At 44.6% G+C, this 18,274-nt stretch overlaps 2 protein-coding genes across 3 annotated transcripts in view; one reads left to right on the forward strand and one right to left on the reverse strand.

The window, feature by feature from the left end:
• The window catches only part of LOC309380827 (uncharacterized protein), a gene marked incomplete at its 5' end in the record, with an annotated part of 85,557 nt that extends 68,783 nt beyond the window's left edge, over positions 1-16,774 (reverse strand). The window contains 2 exons of the mRNA XM_081930925.1: positions 14,198-15,100; positions 16,689-16,774. Of these exons, the coding sequence (XP_081787051.1) occupies positions 14,198-15,100; positions 16,689-16,774 (989 nt within the window). The remainder of the gene's footprint in view (positions 1-14,197; positions 15,101-16,688) is intronic.
• The window catches only part of SATB1 (SATB homeobox 1), a 119,076-nt gene continuing 115,849 nt past the window's right edge, over positions 15,048-18,274 (forward strand). The window contains exon 1 of one of the 2 annotated variants that reach the window (XM_081883217.1): positions 15,048-15,224. The gene's annotated coding sequence lies outside the window, so the exon portion shown is untranslated. Of the gene's footprint in view, positions 15,225-15,888; positions 15,907-18,274 lie in introns of those variants that run through there. The other variant, XM_081883219.1, reaches the window with a different exon arrangement.

Genomic DNA, 18,274 nt, shown 5'->3' on the forward strand with positions numbered 1-18,274 from the left:
TACACTTACCTGAGAGTAAGACCCACAGATTGTTTCAGAGTAAATCTTTATAGGGCTGTGTTAGAAAAGACTGGGAAGATCTATGATGCTATCAATGGAAAGAAAGCATTTTGCAGTTTCAATTTTCATTGTCATTTATTCACAATATAATGATTTTTTTAAAAAAATATGTCTAGCTATTGAGGTGGGGCAGACCCTCCAAGTGTCCTTATTTTCCAGGAACAGTCCTAGATTTGCAGAAGCCATCTCAGTTTCTGATTTCATCCCCGGAATGTCCCACTTTCCCTTAGGATGTCCCTATTTTTATTGGAGAAATGTTGGGGGGTATGGAATAGGTGCAGCGGTCAGCCAACTTTTTCAGCAGGGGGTCGGTTCACTGTCCCTCAGACCTTGCTGGACTATATTTTGAAGGGGGGTGAAAGAATTCCTATGCCCCACAAATAACCCAGAGATGCATTCTACTCATGTAAAAACACGCTGATTCCCAGACCGTCCACGGGCCAGATTTAGAAGGTGATTGGGCCAGATCCGGCCCCCAGACCTTAGTTTGCCTACCCATGGAATAGGATGTCCCAATTTTCATCGGAGAAATGTTGGAGGGTATGTGGGGCGGTGGCATGTGGTGAAATTTTTCATAGGGGAACTCTTAGGGCCAGATGCGCCAGCTTGTGGTGGGGGCACGATGTTATGTATGTGACATTGTGACACTCTGACAATGAGCATTGCGCCTCCCTCCCTAAGCCGGGCAGATGCTTCCCAGAGGTGCCAGGCTCTGACAGGAAGCTGGAGCCCTCCTGCCTCCTTCCAAAAGCCGGATGGGCTTTGGGAAGATGGCAGGATGGATCCATGACCCATCAGAACCTCACACCTCCCTCTCTAAGCTGGGCAGAAGCTTCCCAGGCTTTGGGAACGAGGTAGCAGAACAGCAGGGACTAGTCCCTAGTCAAGTGACCACACGCCACTATATGCAAAGCATTAAGTTTTATGAACAGAGACTTGTGTAGGAACAAGCAGGCCTGAAGCCCAGAAGTGCATCCTCCTCACCGTCTACCATCAAAATATCCCTCCCATAGCATACTTCGTCATTAACTAAAAATAGGCAGAACAATGACCTGGCTCACAGCATAAGGAGCATCTCCTTCCAACAAGTGGCAGTTTGGGAGAAATGCCCTGTATTATTTATTTATACACCGCTTGATTGTAGGAAAAAACCTCAAAGCGGTTTACAAATAAATATTGTTGTGTGCATTTGTCTTGAAGGACAATGGAGTGCACTTCTGGGGGTGAAGTCAAACCACTGCATTAACAGCACCAAAGTGTCCTCCTCAGGGCACAAGGCTAAGCTTGTGTGTATCTTTAGTGGCTCTTATTTTTCTGCTGGTCCTGTGCTTGCTGTAATGAATGCTCTTTTTTTTTTTTTTTTTTTGGACACATTTTCTATACAGTGGTACCTCAGGTTACATACGCTGCAGGTTACATACACTTCAGGTTACAGACTCCGCTAACCCAGAAATAGTACCTCGGGTTAAGAACTTTGCTTCAGGATGAGAACAGAAATCATGCTCCAGTGGCGCGGCAGCAGCGGGAGGCCCCATTAGCTAAAGTGGTGCTTCAGGTTAAGAACAGTTTCATGCTAAGAACAGACCTCTGGAACGAATTAAGTACGTAACCAAAGGTACCACTGTAGCTCCACTTCTTGACTATGGTGATAGAAGAATATTGTCCATCTAGAAGGGAAGTCCACTTGTACAGGAAATGCACCCAGAAGACAAAATGTATTGAGGAGTTAGTGATCTGACATGAAGCACTTCCTGCCTCTGTTCCCTCCCCCCTCCCCCACTCTTGTTAAAGTTTTTTTATGGTTTGAGAACAGTCTTTAATGTCCTGAGAGGGTTGGGAGGAGTTGAAGCCACACACACAGCTGCCTTAACCAGTTGTGGAGGACAATGCTGGGTACCTTCTTTGATGTTGGACAGTTTTGAGAACGTGAGGCATTGGGAGGGGGTGGCTAGTAGGTGATCTGCACGTAGCCAGTCTTGGAAGCCACATAGGCTCTCTATAAAATCAACCGTTTGGGCAGAATTTCTTTGAAGGCCATTCACGGACTGATCAGCCGCAGGGCAGTGCAAACTGAGGCTACCTTGGGAAGTTGCTTCACTGCTTCTTGAGGGCTTCCAAGTGGCAGGTTGAAGTGCTTGCTTGCTTGGTATGTATATATTTCTTGCTCTTTTAGAATAAAATCTTTAATCTTCTCACTCACTTGTGTATTTTGTTTTGCTTCTGAATCTCATTCTATAAGAACCACCTTGCCTTTGGCAAGACACCACTAAACCCCCCCCCCCCAAAAAAATATAAATATTAAATGAGAGGACCACTGAGCTATGTATACCAGGCATCCCCAAACTTCGGCCCTCCAGATGTTTTGGACTACAATTCCCATCATCCCTGACCACTGGTCCTGTTAGCTAGGGATCATGGGAGTTGTAGGCCAAAACATCTGGAGGGCCGTAGGTTGGGGGTGCCTGATGTAGACTATCCCTGCCCCCCACAACTGGTGTGCACCATGGCCATATGTCCTGGCACACACGGCAAAAATGTGTGTCTCACTAGTCATATATTCAGACAGTGTAGGAAACAGCTGTGCCTGGCACTGATGTACGAGGGGAGAGTTCTTCCATGCCTAGAAGGAAGGACACTGATTGGAGGAGTTATCTTCATTCACATCAGTACCCAGTGAGAGCCCGTTCCCACGCTGTCCAAATGCACAGGGAGCGCGCTGCATTTCTGCTATATGCACCAGATGTGAGAAATCTGACCACAACTATCCCACCCTCACTAGGTCTGTGTGACCCTCTCCATTGTCTGACCTCTAAAAAGTGTTGCGTTCAAAGAAGTCCACATGCAATCTTATTGTCTCTGATGAGCTTCCAGCTGTCCTGTTCTGTGTGAGGCAAAGCGCAGTCTGGGTACAAGACTAGGGGAGACTAAGGCTGGAGGCAGGGCAAGGGCTTGGTCTGTGCTATGGCTCTGCTATTGCTTCAACATGAAACAAATTGAGACTGGGTCCTATACTGTGAGAGCAGCTGCATCCCAATTGTTAGCCCCACCTGCACTAGAAGGTGCTTCTTCGGTTCAAGTGGCCCAGCCTGCTCCAGCTGCCTCCTCCTATGACAGGGCAGGGGAGCACCTGCATCTTCTATAATGCAGTGCTTTGAAAAGGATGATGGACCACATCCTTGGGCCAGGTGGGCAGCCCACTCCACAGCATTGTCTGGTGAAAGAGCTTTTGGGGATGGCTCCAGGTGCTCCACTTTTGGTTCAGAGCCCTTCATCTAATGCTTTGGAGGAAGGGGCTCTGACTCTGGATCCCTGATGCCAATGAGTCTAACCTTCTCACAGTCTGAAGTGACAAACAGTGGTTCCATGATTTGACATTTGCACGCTAGATAAAGTAAAAAAAAAAACAATCCAAGACAACATAACTCAAGCAATCTTTTTAATATATGAATGCAGAATAACAAATGAAATAATTGCACCTAGTAATATTTTTTTTAAGTTACATGACTAAATGTCACACCCCTTGATTAAGGATGTAAAGGGGGGTGTCTTATAAACTTTTCCAGCATTGCACAATATGAGTAGTGGGAAAGTCTGATCCCAGGAACAAATCTGGGGTAAAATAAATCTAACAGATTGTATTTTTATTATATCCATTCCACTGTGTAGTTCTCCATGTAGGCAAGATAAATCATAAATGGACATTTCCAGCCAAGAAGATATCAGTGCCGGGTCCTGTTCCCATTCAGTGGTGTCCTCAATTGAACTTACACTTCAATAATGCAACCAGCCACCTCTCTTGGAATGGAATGTTGAACAAATGAGGGGTGCCCTGGAGGTCACAGTTCATCTCATTGCATTGCGTAATCTACCACTGTTCTGGTCAGCAATTTTATCTATCATCTGTCTGTCTGTCTGTCTATCTGTTTAAATATACCACCTTTATCTTCCAAGGAATTCAAGGTGATGTACAGGGTTCTCCTTGTGAGTGACCCAGTGAGCTTCATGACTGAGTAGAGATTCAACAGGAAGTTAGAAATGGGGAAGAAAAGGCTTCAATTTTTATGAGGCAACCAGCAAAATGAAATTAGCAAATAGATTTTTGTTTTGTTTTGTTTAAAAAAACAAAAAACAATTCTTCAAGTAATAACAAAAAATCTATTCTATAAATATATGTAGTCACAATAAATGTTATCATCATCATCAATAGTGTGTTTAGTATACAATAACCTTCACATTCCCCTCCTGAACAAAAAAAACAACCTTCTTTGACACATGTAAGCAAATTATATCATAAAACCAACAGTTTTGCAAGAGTATGCTGCTTTTATTTCAGTGTTCTGTTCCCATTTGCTACTAAATACTTACTTCTGGTAGCAGCTGGTAAGCCTACTCAAACTTCTTTAGTTTGTCACCGACAGCTATAATATAGGCCTACAGAAAGCAACTGTGTGAATTTGAAGATGCCATTGGCTTTTTATACACACACACACAAACATTTACTACCAAGAACATTCCAACATTTCTCAGGTGAAAATAGGGAGGTCCTATATAATAATAATAATAATAATCTGTCTGCATCACAAACCATCTTAACTGTACAATTTGCCCTCTTCCTGGAATTATAATGTTTGGTGAAGTAAAAGGATATCAAGCAGCCATTTCTCACCCTCCCAGGTCCCACAGTTCCTTGTGAGAAGCTGCACTGGTTGAAGTTCACATCACAGATGATTTGTGGCTAGTCTTTATACATCTGTTTCAAGTGCAGCACTGCTGAATGAGCTGTCAATAGTTGTTGAAGTGTCAGACTATGGCCTGAGAGGGTTCAAATCCCCACTCAGCCTCTTAGCCTGGCCTACCTCACAAGGTTGTTGTGGAGATTTAAATGAGAAGGGGTGGGATCCATGTACACCACCTTGAGTTCCTTGGGGAAAAGGTGGGATATAAATGCAATAAATAAATTTCACAACATCAGCTCTTCCAAGAGCAGTTAACACATGAAACTCATATTCTATCTTGATCTAGCAATTTGGTTGGCATGGTCATCCTGATCCATTGCACTAGCCCAGGGTTTCCCAGACTTGGATCTCCAGCTGTTTTTGGACTACAGTTCTGATCATCCCTGACTACTGGTCCTGCTAGCTAAGAATGATGGGATTTGTAGTCCCAAAACAGCTGGAGACCCAAGTTTGGGAAACCCTGCACTAGCAGATTCACATGGTTAGCAATGCAAAGATTCCAACTATAAAAAATGTGTCCTTTGAATCAACCCAGTTCCAACGATTATATCATATAAAGAATCTATGAAGAAGGTTGAGAAAGAACCTACCGCATGCAAAACCAGTCAGACGAGCCTCTCCTTTATCAGTCTAAATTGCATTGTATCCAAAGAAGTTAATATCTGATAATGCAGTCTTTAGTGAACTTCCAGTGACCTCAAAACATAAATTCCAGAGCTCATATACAAAGTTTTGTACAAGGTTGGAGAGACAGTTTTTGAACACAGGGATCATTTACAAACATTTTCTTTTAGCACCTCATAATTATAGTAATTTAACAGAAGGCATGATTCCTCCAAAATGAGCCCAGGAAAACACCTTAATTGCTTAAACAGAAGCACTTTTCTGAGCCAGAGGACTTACTGGAGCCTAACTGATCATTTTTGAATGTTTAGGGTTGACAATACTGTACCCTATCTCCTCTGTTTCCTGGATTCCTGGTGGGCTAATGAAGGTGAACTGCGGTTTCTCAGTATTGCTCCCAGCACAGCTCTGAGCATTTATGATGTCATCAGCTACAGTACAGAAAGCACAGATTCATGAACTTAGCATCTGGCAGACAAACGAAAGAGAAGTTGATTTTCCAGTATTTCCTCCCATTCCATCCTCAAACCTTTTAACAAAATTCTACTGGTACACGTTGTGCCTTACAGATCCATATTCACAAACACTAGCACACATATACACTATGTCTCAGCTGAGGAAATGCATACAGCTTTGGTACACATACAAAATACATTTTAGTCCTTTCTGCATACCCAGAGATCTGTGTGCTTAATGCATATGACCTTAGTAAAGAAAGGCCACTTAGCCGTTTAGGTCCCACCTCCCCCCCCCCCCCACTTTTGCTCTGGACACTGATCACAAAAGGCAGAAAGAAACAAGTGTAACACACCAGTCTGGATACCAAGAGTAGGAGTGGTATGAGTAGAATGACAATATGTACAAGAAAACAAAGTTACGTAACAGTGCCACCATTCCCTCCCTGCTTAGCAGATTTTGACTGAGAGCTTATCCACACTTACCTTTTGGCCCACTCTTTCCAGGAAAGAGTGCTCTCAAGCTCTGTGTGTGACCTGCCCCTTTCCCCCTATCCACCCACCTCCAGAGCTTTCCCTGCAAAAACCCACTCTTTAAAGCTGAATCGGAGCTTAGCCTATGTCTTCATTAGCCTTGAATTCCCATTGATCTCAATGGATAACCTTTTCCCTCACCCTTCCCTCACATATGCGGACATGCACCTAAGCAGGGAAATGGGATGTTAGGGACTGAGAACTGTGTACACTTCCCACAGAACCATCTTGTCTTCCCTTTTAGGTATAATATACAATTATTTATATCAAAGTAAGAGGAGAACATGATCAAGTACGTTTCCGAGCACAATTCAAAGCGCTGATGCTGACCTTTAAAGCCCTAAATGGCCTTGACCCAGTATACCTGAGGAGCCTCTCCATCATCGTTCAGCTCCAAGGGCCTTCTGGCAGTTCCCTCTCTGTGAGAAGTGAGGTTACAGGGAACCAGGCAGAGGGCCTTCTTGGTAGTGGTGCCTGCCCTGTGGAACACCCTCCCATCAGATGTCAAGGAAATAAACAACTATCTGGCTTTTAGAAGACATCCGAAGGCAGCCCTGTTTAGGGAAGTTTTAAATATTTGATGTTTTATTCTGTCTTTAATCTGCTGGGAGCCGCCCAGAGTGGCTGGGGAAACCCAGCCAGATGGGCGGGGTATGAATAATAAATTATTATTATTATTATTAAGTGTGGATGAGCCCTTAGTCTTAGAGGTACAAATGCATCGTTCTCCATGATACCAAAGCTCCTGTAAATCATCTTTGTCAGTACTTTTTTTCTAAAAAAATATTTAGGGGTACCCTCATTTTCCTACTCATATTGAAATACTGCCCCTCATTGAGGCCAAACTTAGATTCACAAAATGTTTAGGGGTATGTGTACCCCTGCGTCCCCCCAGAAAAAAAGCACTGGTCTTCATCCTCATCATTTGATGATGGTATTTATTTATATCTCGCCTTTCCTCCAGAACCAAGATAGCCTGACGACTGTCATCCATGCACTGGAAAACTCCATGTTGGATTACTGAAAGGCACTCTGTGTGGTTCTGCAGTTGAAGGTGGTCCAGAGGCTGCAACTGGTGTCAAATGCAGCAACTCAATTGCTCACTATCTGATTTTTAGAAGACATCTGAAGGCAACCCTGTATCGGGAAAATTTTAATGTCTAATGTTTTACATCTTTTTTATGTGTTGTAAGCCACCCAGAGTGCCTGGGGAAACCCAGCCAGATGGGCAGGGTATAAAAAAATAAAATTATTATTATTATTATTAGCGATGGGAGGTAAAAAGGTAAAGGGACCCCTGACCATTAGGTCCAGTCATGACCAACTCTGGGGTTGTGGCGCTCATCTCACTTTATTGGCCGAGGGAGCCGGTGTACAGCGAACCAGAGCAGTGCACGGAAATGCCATTTACCTTCCCGCCAGAGTGGTTCCTATTTATCTACTTGCACTTTGACATGCTTTCGAACTGCTAGGTTGGCAGGAGCAGGTTCTGAGCAACAGGAGCTCACCCCATCGTGGGGATTTGAACCGCCGACCTTCTGATCGGCAAGCCCTAGGCTCTGTGGTTTAACCCACAGCGCCACTCGCGTCCCCCGCTATGGGAGGTATACACATACATATCTCCTTTCCCTCCCAACATTCATCCACACTACCTCTGTACATGTTCATGTGTAATCATGGGTGTTACCTATTCTGCATCTCGTATAGTGCTGAAAGGCAGGTGCATTTTAATGCTTCTGACGGCTTAACCCTTTTGGGAAAATTGGCTACCTCCACCTCTTGGCTGCCTTAATCATGTCAGCACCAACCTTAACCATCAATGTTAATCAGGATCCACTATTACCCAGGATCTTGAAACCGTGGTTTGCATCTGGTTAGCTTTGGAGAACTTAAGAAGTACTGGCCATGGAAAGGTTGTTGCTGATGGGAGCCTTAACCACAGGTAAGGCCTGCTAAAGAACAGCAGGGTGGCTTCCACTAGAGGTGAGAGGGAGCTCTCAAGCCCAAAGCCCACTCAGTACTTATCCTTGGTTAAGGAGCTTTATATCTGCATCATCCCAAACCTGACATGCAGAAGTAGGTACGGGAAACCTGTAGTCACCACGGAGGGTTTTATGAAAAGCTGCCACGCTTGAAAAAGAAATCTTGTATACCTTCCAAGTTTCTTGTAACATTGCCCAGCAGAGGATGTGGTAAAGTCAAAGATGGGCAGAGTTAACAAAACAACACTGCTTTATCTTGCTGTATATGAAAGAAGCAACATTAAATACATATCCCCCCCCCCGCCCTTTAGGGTAATGCATATGTTAAATAATGTATATGATAAAGGGGTGCATTGGTTCTGTGTGCAGCCTGAATAATGATAGGACTAGGGGGTGATTCAGTGAGGTTTTCAAATGTCTGAATCTTATTGCAGCTTTCACAAGGTATATCAAGTTGAACTGGTGATCCCACGAAGTCCTGAGTCACTCTGGTGCCCCCTAAACACTGCATTCTGCAATTTAAAATTTAGAGACTTTTGCACTGTAAAAGAAGTGAAACCAAGTTGAATAGTCAAACAACCTGAGTTTGAGTGGGAAGGGGCAGTGATAGGTGAGAGGGTGGAGACATGGGTGGTCTTTCATTTTTATGATCAGATAAATTTTAATCACAGAGATTTATTCTTCCTGGACAGTGCAATCACTGTGATTTTGGAGAGGAAGGATGAAATAAATAAATAAAAAGCATATGCTTTTCCTCTAGTTAAAAGTTCAAATGCACATTCCTTAGGTTAGGTGTTAGGTTTTGTGTGCAAGTTACCTCACTGCAACTGGTGTCAAGGGAAAATAAATTCTCACGGCCCCACATTTCCTACCTCCATTATCACCATTATTAAATTTAAACGCACACACTGCTTGCTGCTACCAGGTGTTTGGTTTAGGTTTTGCCTCCCTTACAAGGGCCAAAAATGCCTGCAAAGTGAATCCAATTCTGGCATAAGATTGAAAAAAGTTCTTTACAAATTCTACTTTTAAAATTATACTTTGCAAATTTCATCTACTTCTGTAAAAAGGAAAAGAAGTTATAGCATTTGTTTCTTTCTTTGTTTTAATCTTTATAAACTGCCAACCCACAAAGTCATTTAAAAAAATAAAAAATGGCCGTGCACAATAAAATCATTAAAACATCATAAATAAATAAAAATACACAACAAATCACCATGAATGAATCAAACTGATTCTCTAAAAACACAGAAAATGTTTGGCAAAACAGAAACAATTTCACTAGGTGATAAAATATGATCTATTAATCATCCCTCACTTATGATATTTTTTCGTCTGATGACTGGTCGTTAAGAACGTGTATAGTCTACATGTACTTTTACACATATTTAAGTTCTATATATTAGGGTTTTTTAAAATCTAGCACTTATGGGTATCAAGGATTTTGGATCTATAAGCTAATCAGCGACTTTGATTTTTACACATATTTAAGTTCTATATATTAGGTTTTTAAAAATCTAGCACTTATGGGTATCAAGGATTTTGGATCTATAAGCTAATCAGCGACTTTGATTTCTATATATAATCTTTCCCAACGATATCTGTGTTGCACAATGCTAATCTCTCTCAAATCCACAGTCTGGAAAAAAAATCAGAAAGCAAATGCTCAATTTATATTTTCTTTTTTGGACAGAGAAAAATGGACCCGCTTTGCTTAGATATGGAATTGCTCACGTATATTTGATTGTCTGGTGCTTACTGTTGCAGTCTACCGCACTGAAGTCAATGATACTGTTCCACAATTACACTCCATAGTTCTGGACTACAAACACGGAATCTAAATACAATATTGGCATAACAGGAATGCTTAAAGTTCTACTATCTGATACAGCACATTATCTCAACGTTTATCTTACTCTTCCTATTTCAGTATTCCTATAACTTGAAAATAAGTTTACGTACAGGTATAGCTCATTGGTATGGCTTACGAGTCAGGGTGCAATGCTATGGTCCCTGGGAGTGAGAAATATCTGACATCAGAATCATCCTCTCAACAAGCTTGCTGGCTACTCTAAAGACCCACTCCAACCAGTAATCCAAGTTGGTAGGGCTAGAAAGGCATATTCCAAGAATATGCTGAAAAGTAGCTAAGGTCTGTAGGATAATAAGCCTTACTGGTTCCCCCGACCCACAATAATTTAAACATGCTTTTGAGTGGGTGCAAACCTCTATTCTCCCAACGGTAGGGGAAAACAGTAAAAAAAAAACCCCAAAAAACCAATGGTTTCTCATCTTCCCGAGACCAGAAATAGACAGAGGAACATATAATGTTTCTCTGCCCTCTCTGTTCCTCCCTGCGAGTGAGACTGAACAGAATGCCTAGGCAGGCAGCATTTATTGACAGAAAAGAATATGTCATTCACGAAGTGCTAGAAATCCAGCTTGCTAATATATATATATATAATATTCATGCGGAAGTGTGAAAAAGCTTTTTGCACTGACCCTTTTTATATTGTCTCTTCATGTCTAAAGATGAACAATCAATTGCTTTCCCACCAACTTGTTAACAGGCATTAAATACGCATTTGAAACCAGCTCTGTTAAGGCTTAGCAGCTAAGATAAAATGCTGAAAGTATTCAAAAGTGAGGGAAGGGGGAAGCAACTTCTTCAACACATTATTCACAGAGGGACTTCCCAAAGCAGATGAGGAGCTGCCGGTAGAGTTACCTTCCCCTTCAAGTTATAGGCCGTTGTTAAGTGAATTAAATAAACGTGCCTACTCTTCTTCCGCTTTGTCAAAAAATTTATATAGTCCAAGTTTGCAATTCTTAAAACACTTTTTCCATTTGCCAATAGCATCACAATCCTATACGTATCTACTCAGAAGTAAGTTTTGAGTACATCCAGGTAGGGGACTTATCTCTGGAACCCCAAAAGACTGCAGCCAATATGAGCAGGCAATAGTTAACTAGACAGACCTGAAAGGAAACTGCCTAATACTGAATCAGAACCTATGTTTACTGAGTCTAATGGGGCCTACTCTCAGGAGAATGGGATCGTAGCCCAAGTAGTCTGAAGACTGTGGTGCAGGTTATATGGAATACAGTAGTTCAAATTCCTGCACTGAAGGAAATTACTATTCAGAAGGATTATGCTTTCTTGCATGAAAGAGTATTAAGTAATAATAATCTGCGGAAAGGTCAGCTTTTGGCAAAGGGATTCTCTGTTAACTGACCGCTTTGGGGTGGGGGCTAAAGTTGGTCTGCAGTGATGTAAAAAGCCGATTCTTTCATGTGGTGTGGCTTGGTCTATCCCCTCCCCTGAGAGCAGTGGTAGAAGAGAATAGGGAGCCTTCTACCAGCTACAATACTTCCGTCATTCTTTTGTGCTCTGTGTCTGTCTGTTGAGGAAGTGGTTTGTCCTTCGCTCATTTGTGCTGCAGTAGTGATCGCAGTAAGAGCTGGCACAGTTGCCACAGAGCCAGGAGGAGGCAAGAGCAAGCGAAACACCAGAGGGTCTTGATGTTTGTGCACAGAGGTAGGTTCCCTCCGTGACCATTTGATGACGCTGGAGCTTTTGGTGTGTTAGCATCTCCAGCAAGATAAGAAAAACCAATCACACCTGAATGGTGGTGTGGCCAAACAATGGCAACCATCAACTGGATTTTATTACACACACACACACACACTATGTAGTACAGGGTGCAGCTTTCCTTGACCACTTTCATACCAGGCTTTCAAAAGCCACCACAACACTAGAACTTAGCAATGGTAGGCCCCTGCTCCAGCTTCAACAAGTGATAAGGCCAGATGGTCCTCCTGCTTCAAAGAGAAACCTGGTGGCCATAATCCATCAGCTCACTACGAAACAAATTATTTCCTAGAAGCCTGAGCAGCTTCAAAACGCAGTGGTCCACCTCCTTATGAGGATGGGCCACCAACGTTGCATTAGACCAGTGGTCCAAAATCTGCACTGGCTTCTTACTAACTTCTGGGAACAATTCAGCTTCCTGTTTCTAACATAAAGCATTGGGGCCTGCTCAGCATCTCTCCTCCCTTACGCTTTCTAAGGTCAGTAGTGTGTGCTCTCCTTAAGTACCAAATGTGCATCCGATCAGGAATGCCTGGAGAAGTAAAGAAGTATCCTTGTTGACTGCCACACAAATATCACGCCAAATCCTCCAGAAGCTTGCAAAATCATAACTGTAAAACTAATGTTTTACCGTAATCTGGACTGTCCAAGAGTGGCTTGGAATGAGCCAGTGACATTTGTAAAATCTGTTGTAGCCTTTGTAATATTGCATTTGAGCAACTAAAATGTAAGCTGTATGTTACGTGTTATTGTCATCTTTTGGGTGAAGTACACACAGCTTATTATGGGCTTAAGTATCTTTCTGTGGATTAATTATTATTATAATTAATGATACTTTCAAAAATGAAACAGAATGACACTGGGCTATTAAGGAAAGGTGTGCCCTCATAATCATCACCCAGGCAGCGTTCCTCACTTTAAGTTGTATTTGTTGTTAAAGAATCATTTGTGATCACAGTAAAAGAAACACAGCAAGATTTGTAGCAATTTCCCTTAAAACTGTCTGGGTGTAGGGGAACCGTCCTACAGGTTTGGGATATTTTCCTGAAGGGGGCGGTGGGAAAGAGAGTCTATTTCCAAGTCTACTTTCCAAGAACTTTGCTTGCACAGCAGCTAGTATTGCGCTCCGATTAAGAAAATAAAGAAGGCGTTTAAAAAGCCTGTCTCTGGTCTGCAGTTTGCGGTGATAATTAAGCAGAAAAAGAACCAACAACACGGAAGCGATTGGACGCGCGCTGCCATTCTACAAAATCAAATCTAAGAGCGGAAAAAGAACCACCCAAGTGCTCGAAAGGAGCCGAATGACTCCCCAGCCCAGGTCGCGAAGTAGTGCCGCGCAGCGCCAAAAACGCGCGTGGAAAGCTCCCATAAGCAAGTGGGGGGAAACTCTTTCTCCCCCACCCATTCTAAGCAAAGTAATAGCCGGCTTCTGCTGTAGGTTTCAAAGGCGCGGCAGCATGTGCGCTTCTGGTCTGCCCGGCAACACACACACCTTCTCCCATCGCCGTGTGTTGGAACTTTTTGTGTCTCTGCCCGCCTCTCCACCCAAGTCTCCGCGATCGGAAAAGGCTGTTCGGCTCCTCGTCCGCTCCGGGCCCGGAGGGAGGAGGCGGTTTTGTTTTGAGCCGGTGATGGGGGGAGGAGGAAAAGGATGGAGAAGCCGTCCCTTTCTCTCCCATCTCCTCCGAGCTTAAAATATTGATCACCTTTGTTAGATCCCTTTTCGGAACCTGCCCTGCTCGCTCATCCTCCCTGCCGCCTCCCCCCCCCTCCATCCGCACCAGCCACGCATCTTCCTTTCCCGGGGTTTGAAGTGAGCACCAGCTTGACAGCCAAGCATGTGGTGTATAAATATTGAAATAAACGAGCGGAATGCGGGGGGGTGAGGGAGAGAGAAGGGAGGGGGTGATCTACGGAAAGTGGGGGGAAGAGGGAAAGGAGGAGAAGATAAAGGGGGACAGAGCAGCCCATCGTGCGCCTGCTGTTCCTGCGTGGGGCGCTGCTCTCCGGTGGTGGGGTGTGTGCGGGAAGAAGGATTTAGGAAAGGGAGGAGAGAAAGGGAGAGGAAAGAGGTGGTGGTGGAAGGGAAGATAATAGCATTTAAAACAACAACAAAACAACAACAACAACAACTGCACAATCCCAACAACAGTGATTAGCTCCTACCCGTCGCACAGGGACTGGGAGGGGATTGTGTGTGTGTGTGTGTCTCACCTGACTTCCTCCTTCCCCGGGGCGGCGAGGGAGGCAGAGAGAGGCAGGCGCGCACACAGCCAGCCGAGCCAGCCAGCCAGCCAGCCAGCCAGCCACTCTTCCTTTCCAAAAGCAGAAGCATTCTCGCCCACCCTCGGGGAAAAAAGAGGGAGAGAAAGAAATAGCCCCGAGGGAAAGCGAGGAGAAGGGGGAACGGCAGGCGGAAGTAGGCAAGGAAGAGAGAGAAAGAGGGAGAAGTAAATAAAGCAGTCGGCGGCCAAGCTTCGACCCTCCTCGCCTTTTGCTCCGTGGAACCCGCGGGCAGCTTCTCCCCTCGCGCCAACCCCGAGAGCGGCGGCGGCGGCAGAACAGCAGCAAGCGGCGGCGGCGGCAGCAGCTTCACCTCGGCTCCTGCACCGACGTGGGCCAGCCTCCGCAAGGGGGAGAGCCAGCGAGCGCAGACGGCCCCGGCCGAGCCTCTCGTGCCTCCGAAGCTTCTTCGCCAGAGCAGGAGAAGCGGGGAGGAGAGGGAAACAACCACAACAACCACCACAAGAGAGAGGAGAGGGGGAGGGAAGAAGAGAGAGACGCGTCCCCGCGGACTGGGCTGAGAACTGCGCGTAAAGCAAGAGCCCCGCGGTTTTTTTGGACACTTCGCTCGCCCTGCTGCCTGGCGGGAGAGTGCCCAAAGCAGGCGGGCGCCGCCTTCTCGTCGTCGTCTTCCTCCTCGCCGAGCAGTTCAAGAGTGAAGGGGGGAGGGGGAGGGCGAGTGGTTGTGTGCGTGCGTGTGTGTTTGTGTGTCTGCATGTGTCTATATATGCGGTGTCTGTGTGTGTCTGCGCGCGCCCCCCTCCTCCTCCTCCACCACCAACACCACGACGTCGTCGTCGTCCTCCTCCTCCTCCTCTCCGCTCGCGCTCCTTCCTTTAAACGCCCACTCCCGATGGGTGAAAAGACAACTTGAAGTTCAGTGCAATTAACTTCGCCGGCGCCTGGGAAGCTGAAGGTGTCGCCCAGCCTCGCCCGCCCTCTCATGAGTGAGTTTTCCGTCTTCCTTCCTTTTCGCCTCGGCCGCGCGCGCTCGCTCGCTTACTGAAAGCCCAAGTTTTCATTCTAGGGGGGACTTGGAATTCGGTGTGGGAATGGATTTGGAAAAGCAGGGTTTTGTTGTTCTGAGTGGGTTCCTTGCTTTTCATTTAACCGCTGCCGAGTTCCTGGTAGGGGAGACGCTCTCCGTCTAATCATTCCTTTTTACACTCGTCTGGTTTCATGGGGGGGGGGGAGCGAGTGGCTTCCACCACGCGCGCACGGACACCTGCTTTATTCACACGCTCTCTCTCTCACACACACACACACACATAGGGGCGGGCGCGCGCGCCTGCCTTTCCCGAGTCAAGAAGTTGCTGGCGAGGGTCGCTGGGAAGTTTGCCTCAACTTCTTGAACCCTCGACCCGGAGTTTTGCCTCAGTTCAGCAGAAGTTTACATTTCTGCGGCATGGGGATGCCTGCCAGGGGGGATGCTCGAGGGAGCAGGAGCAGGAGGTGGAGGTGGTGGGGAAAGTCAGCGGCGCAGGAGAGGGGTGTGCGCGCGCGAAAGGGCGGCGGCGGCGCACTCTGTTCCGCCGCCGCCGCGTGGAAGTGAGGGAGTTTTAAAAGGGCTTCGTCCCGAGCTGCTGCTAGGAGCGGAAGGAGAGCAGGAAGATGCCGGACCGGGAGGAGGTCAGCTGGAGGTTCGTCTTGGCGGGAAGGGCAGAAGTTCTCGTGAGGGGCGGCGGGGGTGGTGGGTCCACTGGCCTGCCGGTGACCTTTGGAGGCGGAGGCGGCTCCCCACACAGGTGTACTTTCTCTCTCTCCACGTGAGGTCCTCCTCTTTCCCCTGGCAGAATCCTGCTCCTTTTGCTTTTAAAGAACTGGGTGGTCCCTGAAACGGCATTAAAGAGGAAATGTAATTTCATTTTTGGTATTCACCTATTATAAGGGAAGCTTGCGCTGGGAAATCTCGGAAGGGGGCCAGCTGGAGCGCCTCACCTTGCACCAAAAGTCGCCCCGTCCGGGTCCTTTCCTCCCACCCCATTCCCACCCCCCACCCCTCGCTCGCAAAGCATTAGTTGGTCACACGGAACCATAGTCACTCGAGGCATATATTATTAAGTTGTATCATAGTAATTAGGTGTTCTTTAAAGTCCGAGCCAGAAATCGGTTTGCTCGCTTGAGCTCCCTATCTCTTGAGATCTGCCTCTGAAAAGCTTTGGCAGTGACAGCTTAAAACTTGTGCCTGAGCTGAAGTTTCTGTGGCGGAGAGATCCCGTGGCTTCTTATTGAAGGCAGTTTCAGCCTAAGTTTCATTCAGGTTAGTAGTTCTAAAGTGAATTTCTTGGGCAGAGCATCCTTAACTTCAGAGTAAAGAATACCAAGGTGAAAGCATATGATGCATTCACCGACCGAAGGAGATGATTCAGAAGCCAACCTTTATTTCTCCTGAGCATTAGTTTGGTCTAGTACATTCATATACTTGTCTGCTCCACTCTGCTGGCAAACATTAGCATTCAAGCTTACATTTTTGACAAATGTGCAGACAGGAATAGCATGAATAGGCATCTTAAATATTAACAACCTAAGCATCTGTTGTGAAACAAATTTAATATATTTACTCTGTTTTTCTCACATTGTTAAGAAAGGTTACAATATGTGCAAAATTGCAACTTTAGTTGGCAAAAGGAATTGACTGGATATTTTCCCTCCCGCTGTGTCTTCCAGAGTGTTTGAAACAATCGCTAGATATGAGGATCTTAATTTGGGCCATTGTTTTGAATAGAAAATGTGGGGAGCAATTCATGTTCCGCAGATGCATGAATATAGCTTAATAAGCTTAGGCATGTTATAAAACTTGCTTTTCTAATCTGTTCTGACACTTAGTTGTGTTTCAAATACATCAGTTGTCAATTAGAAACAACAGCACATAGCGCAGAATGTGAAAAATGCAGATACACAAGAAAGCGTTCTGTGTTTGCATACTTAGATATATAAAGTGTGTCACATTATGTAAAGTCATTATTTGCAGTTGTTTCTTCCCCTTGCCTCAGATAACTAATGTACAAAAATTATTCCAAAGTATGTTCCAAATATACTAATAAAAAAGATAGCAAATACATCCAAAGCCATCACATTCCTTTTGTTTTTCACAGAAGTTAAAAATAATTCTTTGTGTTAAAATAAGTATATTCAAGCCAAAGCATGTAAATCGAATGTGCTCAGTTCATGGGGCCTAAAAAGGAACTTTCCGTTTTCATATGCTTAACTATTGATCTTTTAAATTGCATAGTAATTCCTTAGAGATCTTGTATCTCCTAACGAGAAAAGTAAGTTCAGGATCCTTACTTACATTGTGGTAGAGTCATCCCTGTATGCAGTGAGGGTACATTAATCTGATGGAGAAAACATGCCACATTATTCAATTGCTGAATTGGAATCTGACACAGAGAAAAGGTTTTTGGCATGCCAGGTGATGACTTGTGTTATAGGCCCATGAGGTCAGCTGAGAAGCACCTGTTCTGTATCAGAAATCTTACCATTACAAATATTGCTAAGCGAAGCACTACCTGCACAGTGTTGCAGGTATGCCTGTAATGCAAAATCCCTAATGACAGGTGGAATCTACAGCACTTGTATAACTTGTACAGAGAAATCATTAAATATGCATAATTTCATTTTTGGAATGCTTCAAAGTGCATTCAGAAAAGCTAACTATATTAACTGTTCCAATTTCTAGAAAAGGCACAGTTTTGCCAGATTTCTAAAATAAGAAATAAATAGAAGAGCACAAGATCATGGCATATTTCTTTTATTTAACATTATGTGTGAGGAAGAACTTGGGTTGGTTTCTCAATGTGACTAATATATACCGTAGTAAAGAACTTGTAACTTATCAGTATTAGTAATTATTACAGAAGGCTACATTCTAAGAATGACTAGTCTTATGTTGCAAATATATCTGTTTTTAGGGACACTGAGCTCCAGCTGCTACTAATTTTATAAATACATATTTGCTGATATGTTAATTAAACATTAGAGTTAAACATAAAATAAATTTCCTCCTCC

This window comes from Podarcis melisellensis (genome assembly GCF_964234715.1).
Source record: "Podarcis melisellensis genome assembly, chromosome: 12".
Classification (NCBI taxonomy): domain Eukaryota; kingdom Metazoa; phylum Chordata; class Lepidosauria; order Squamata; family Lacertidae; genus Podarcis; species Podarcis melisellensis.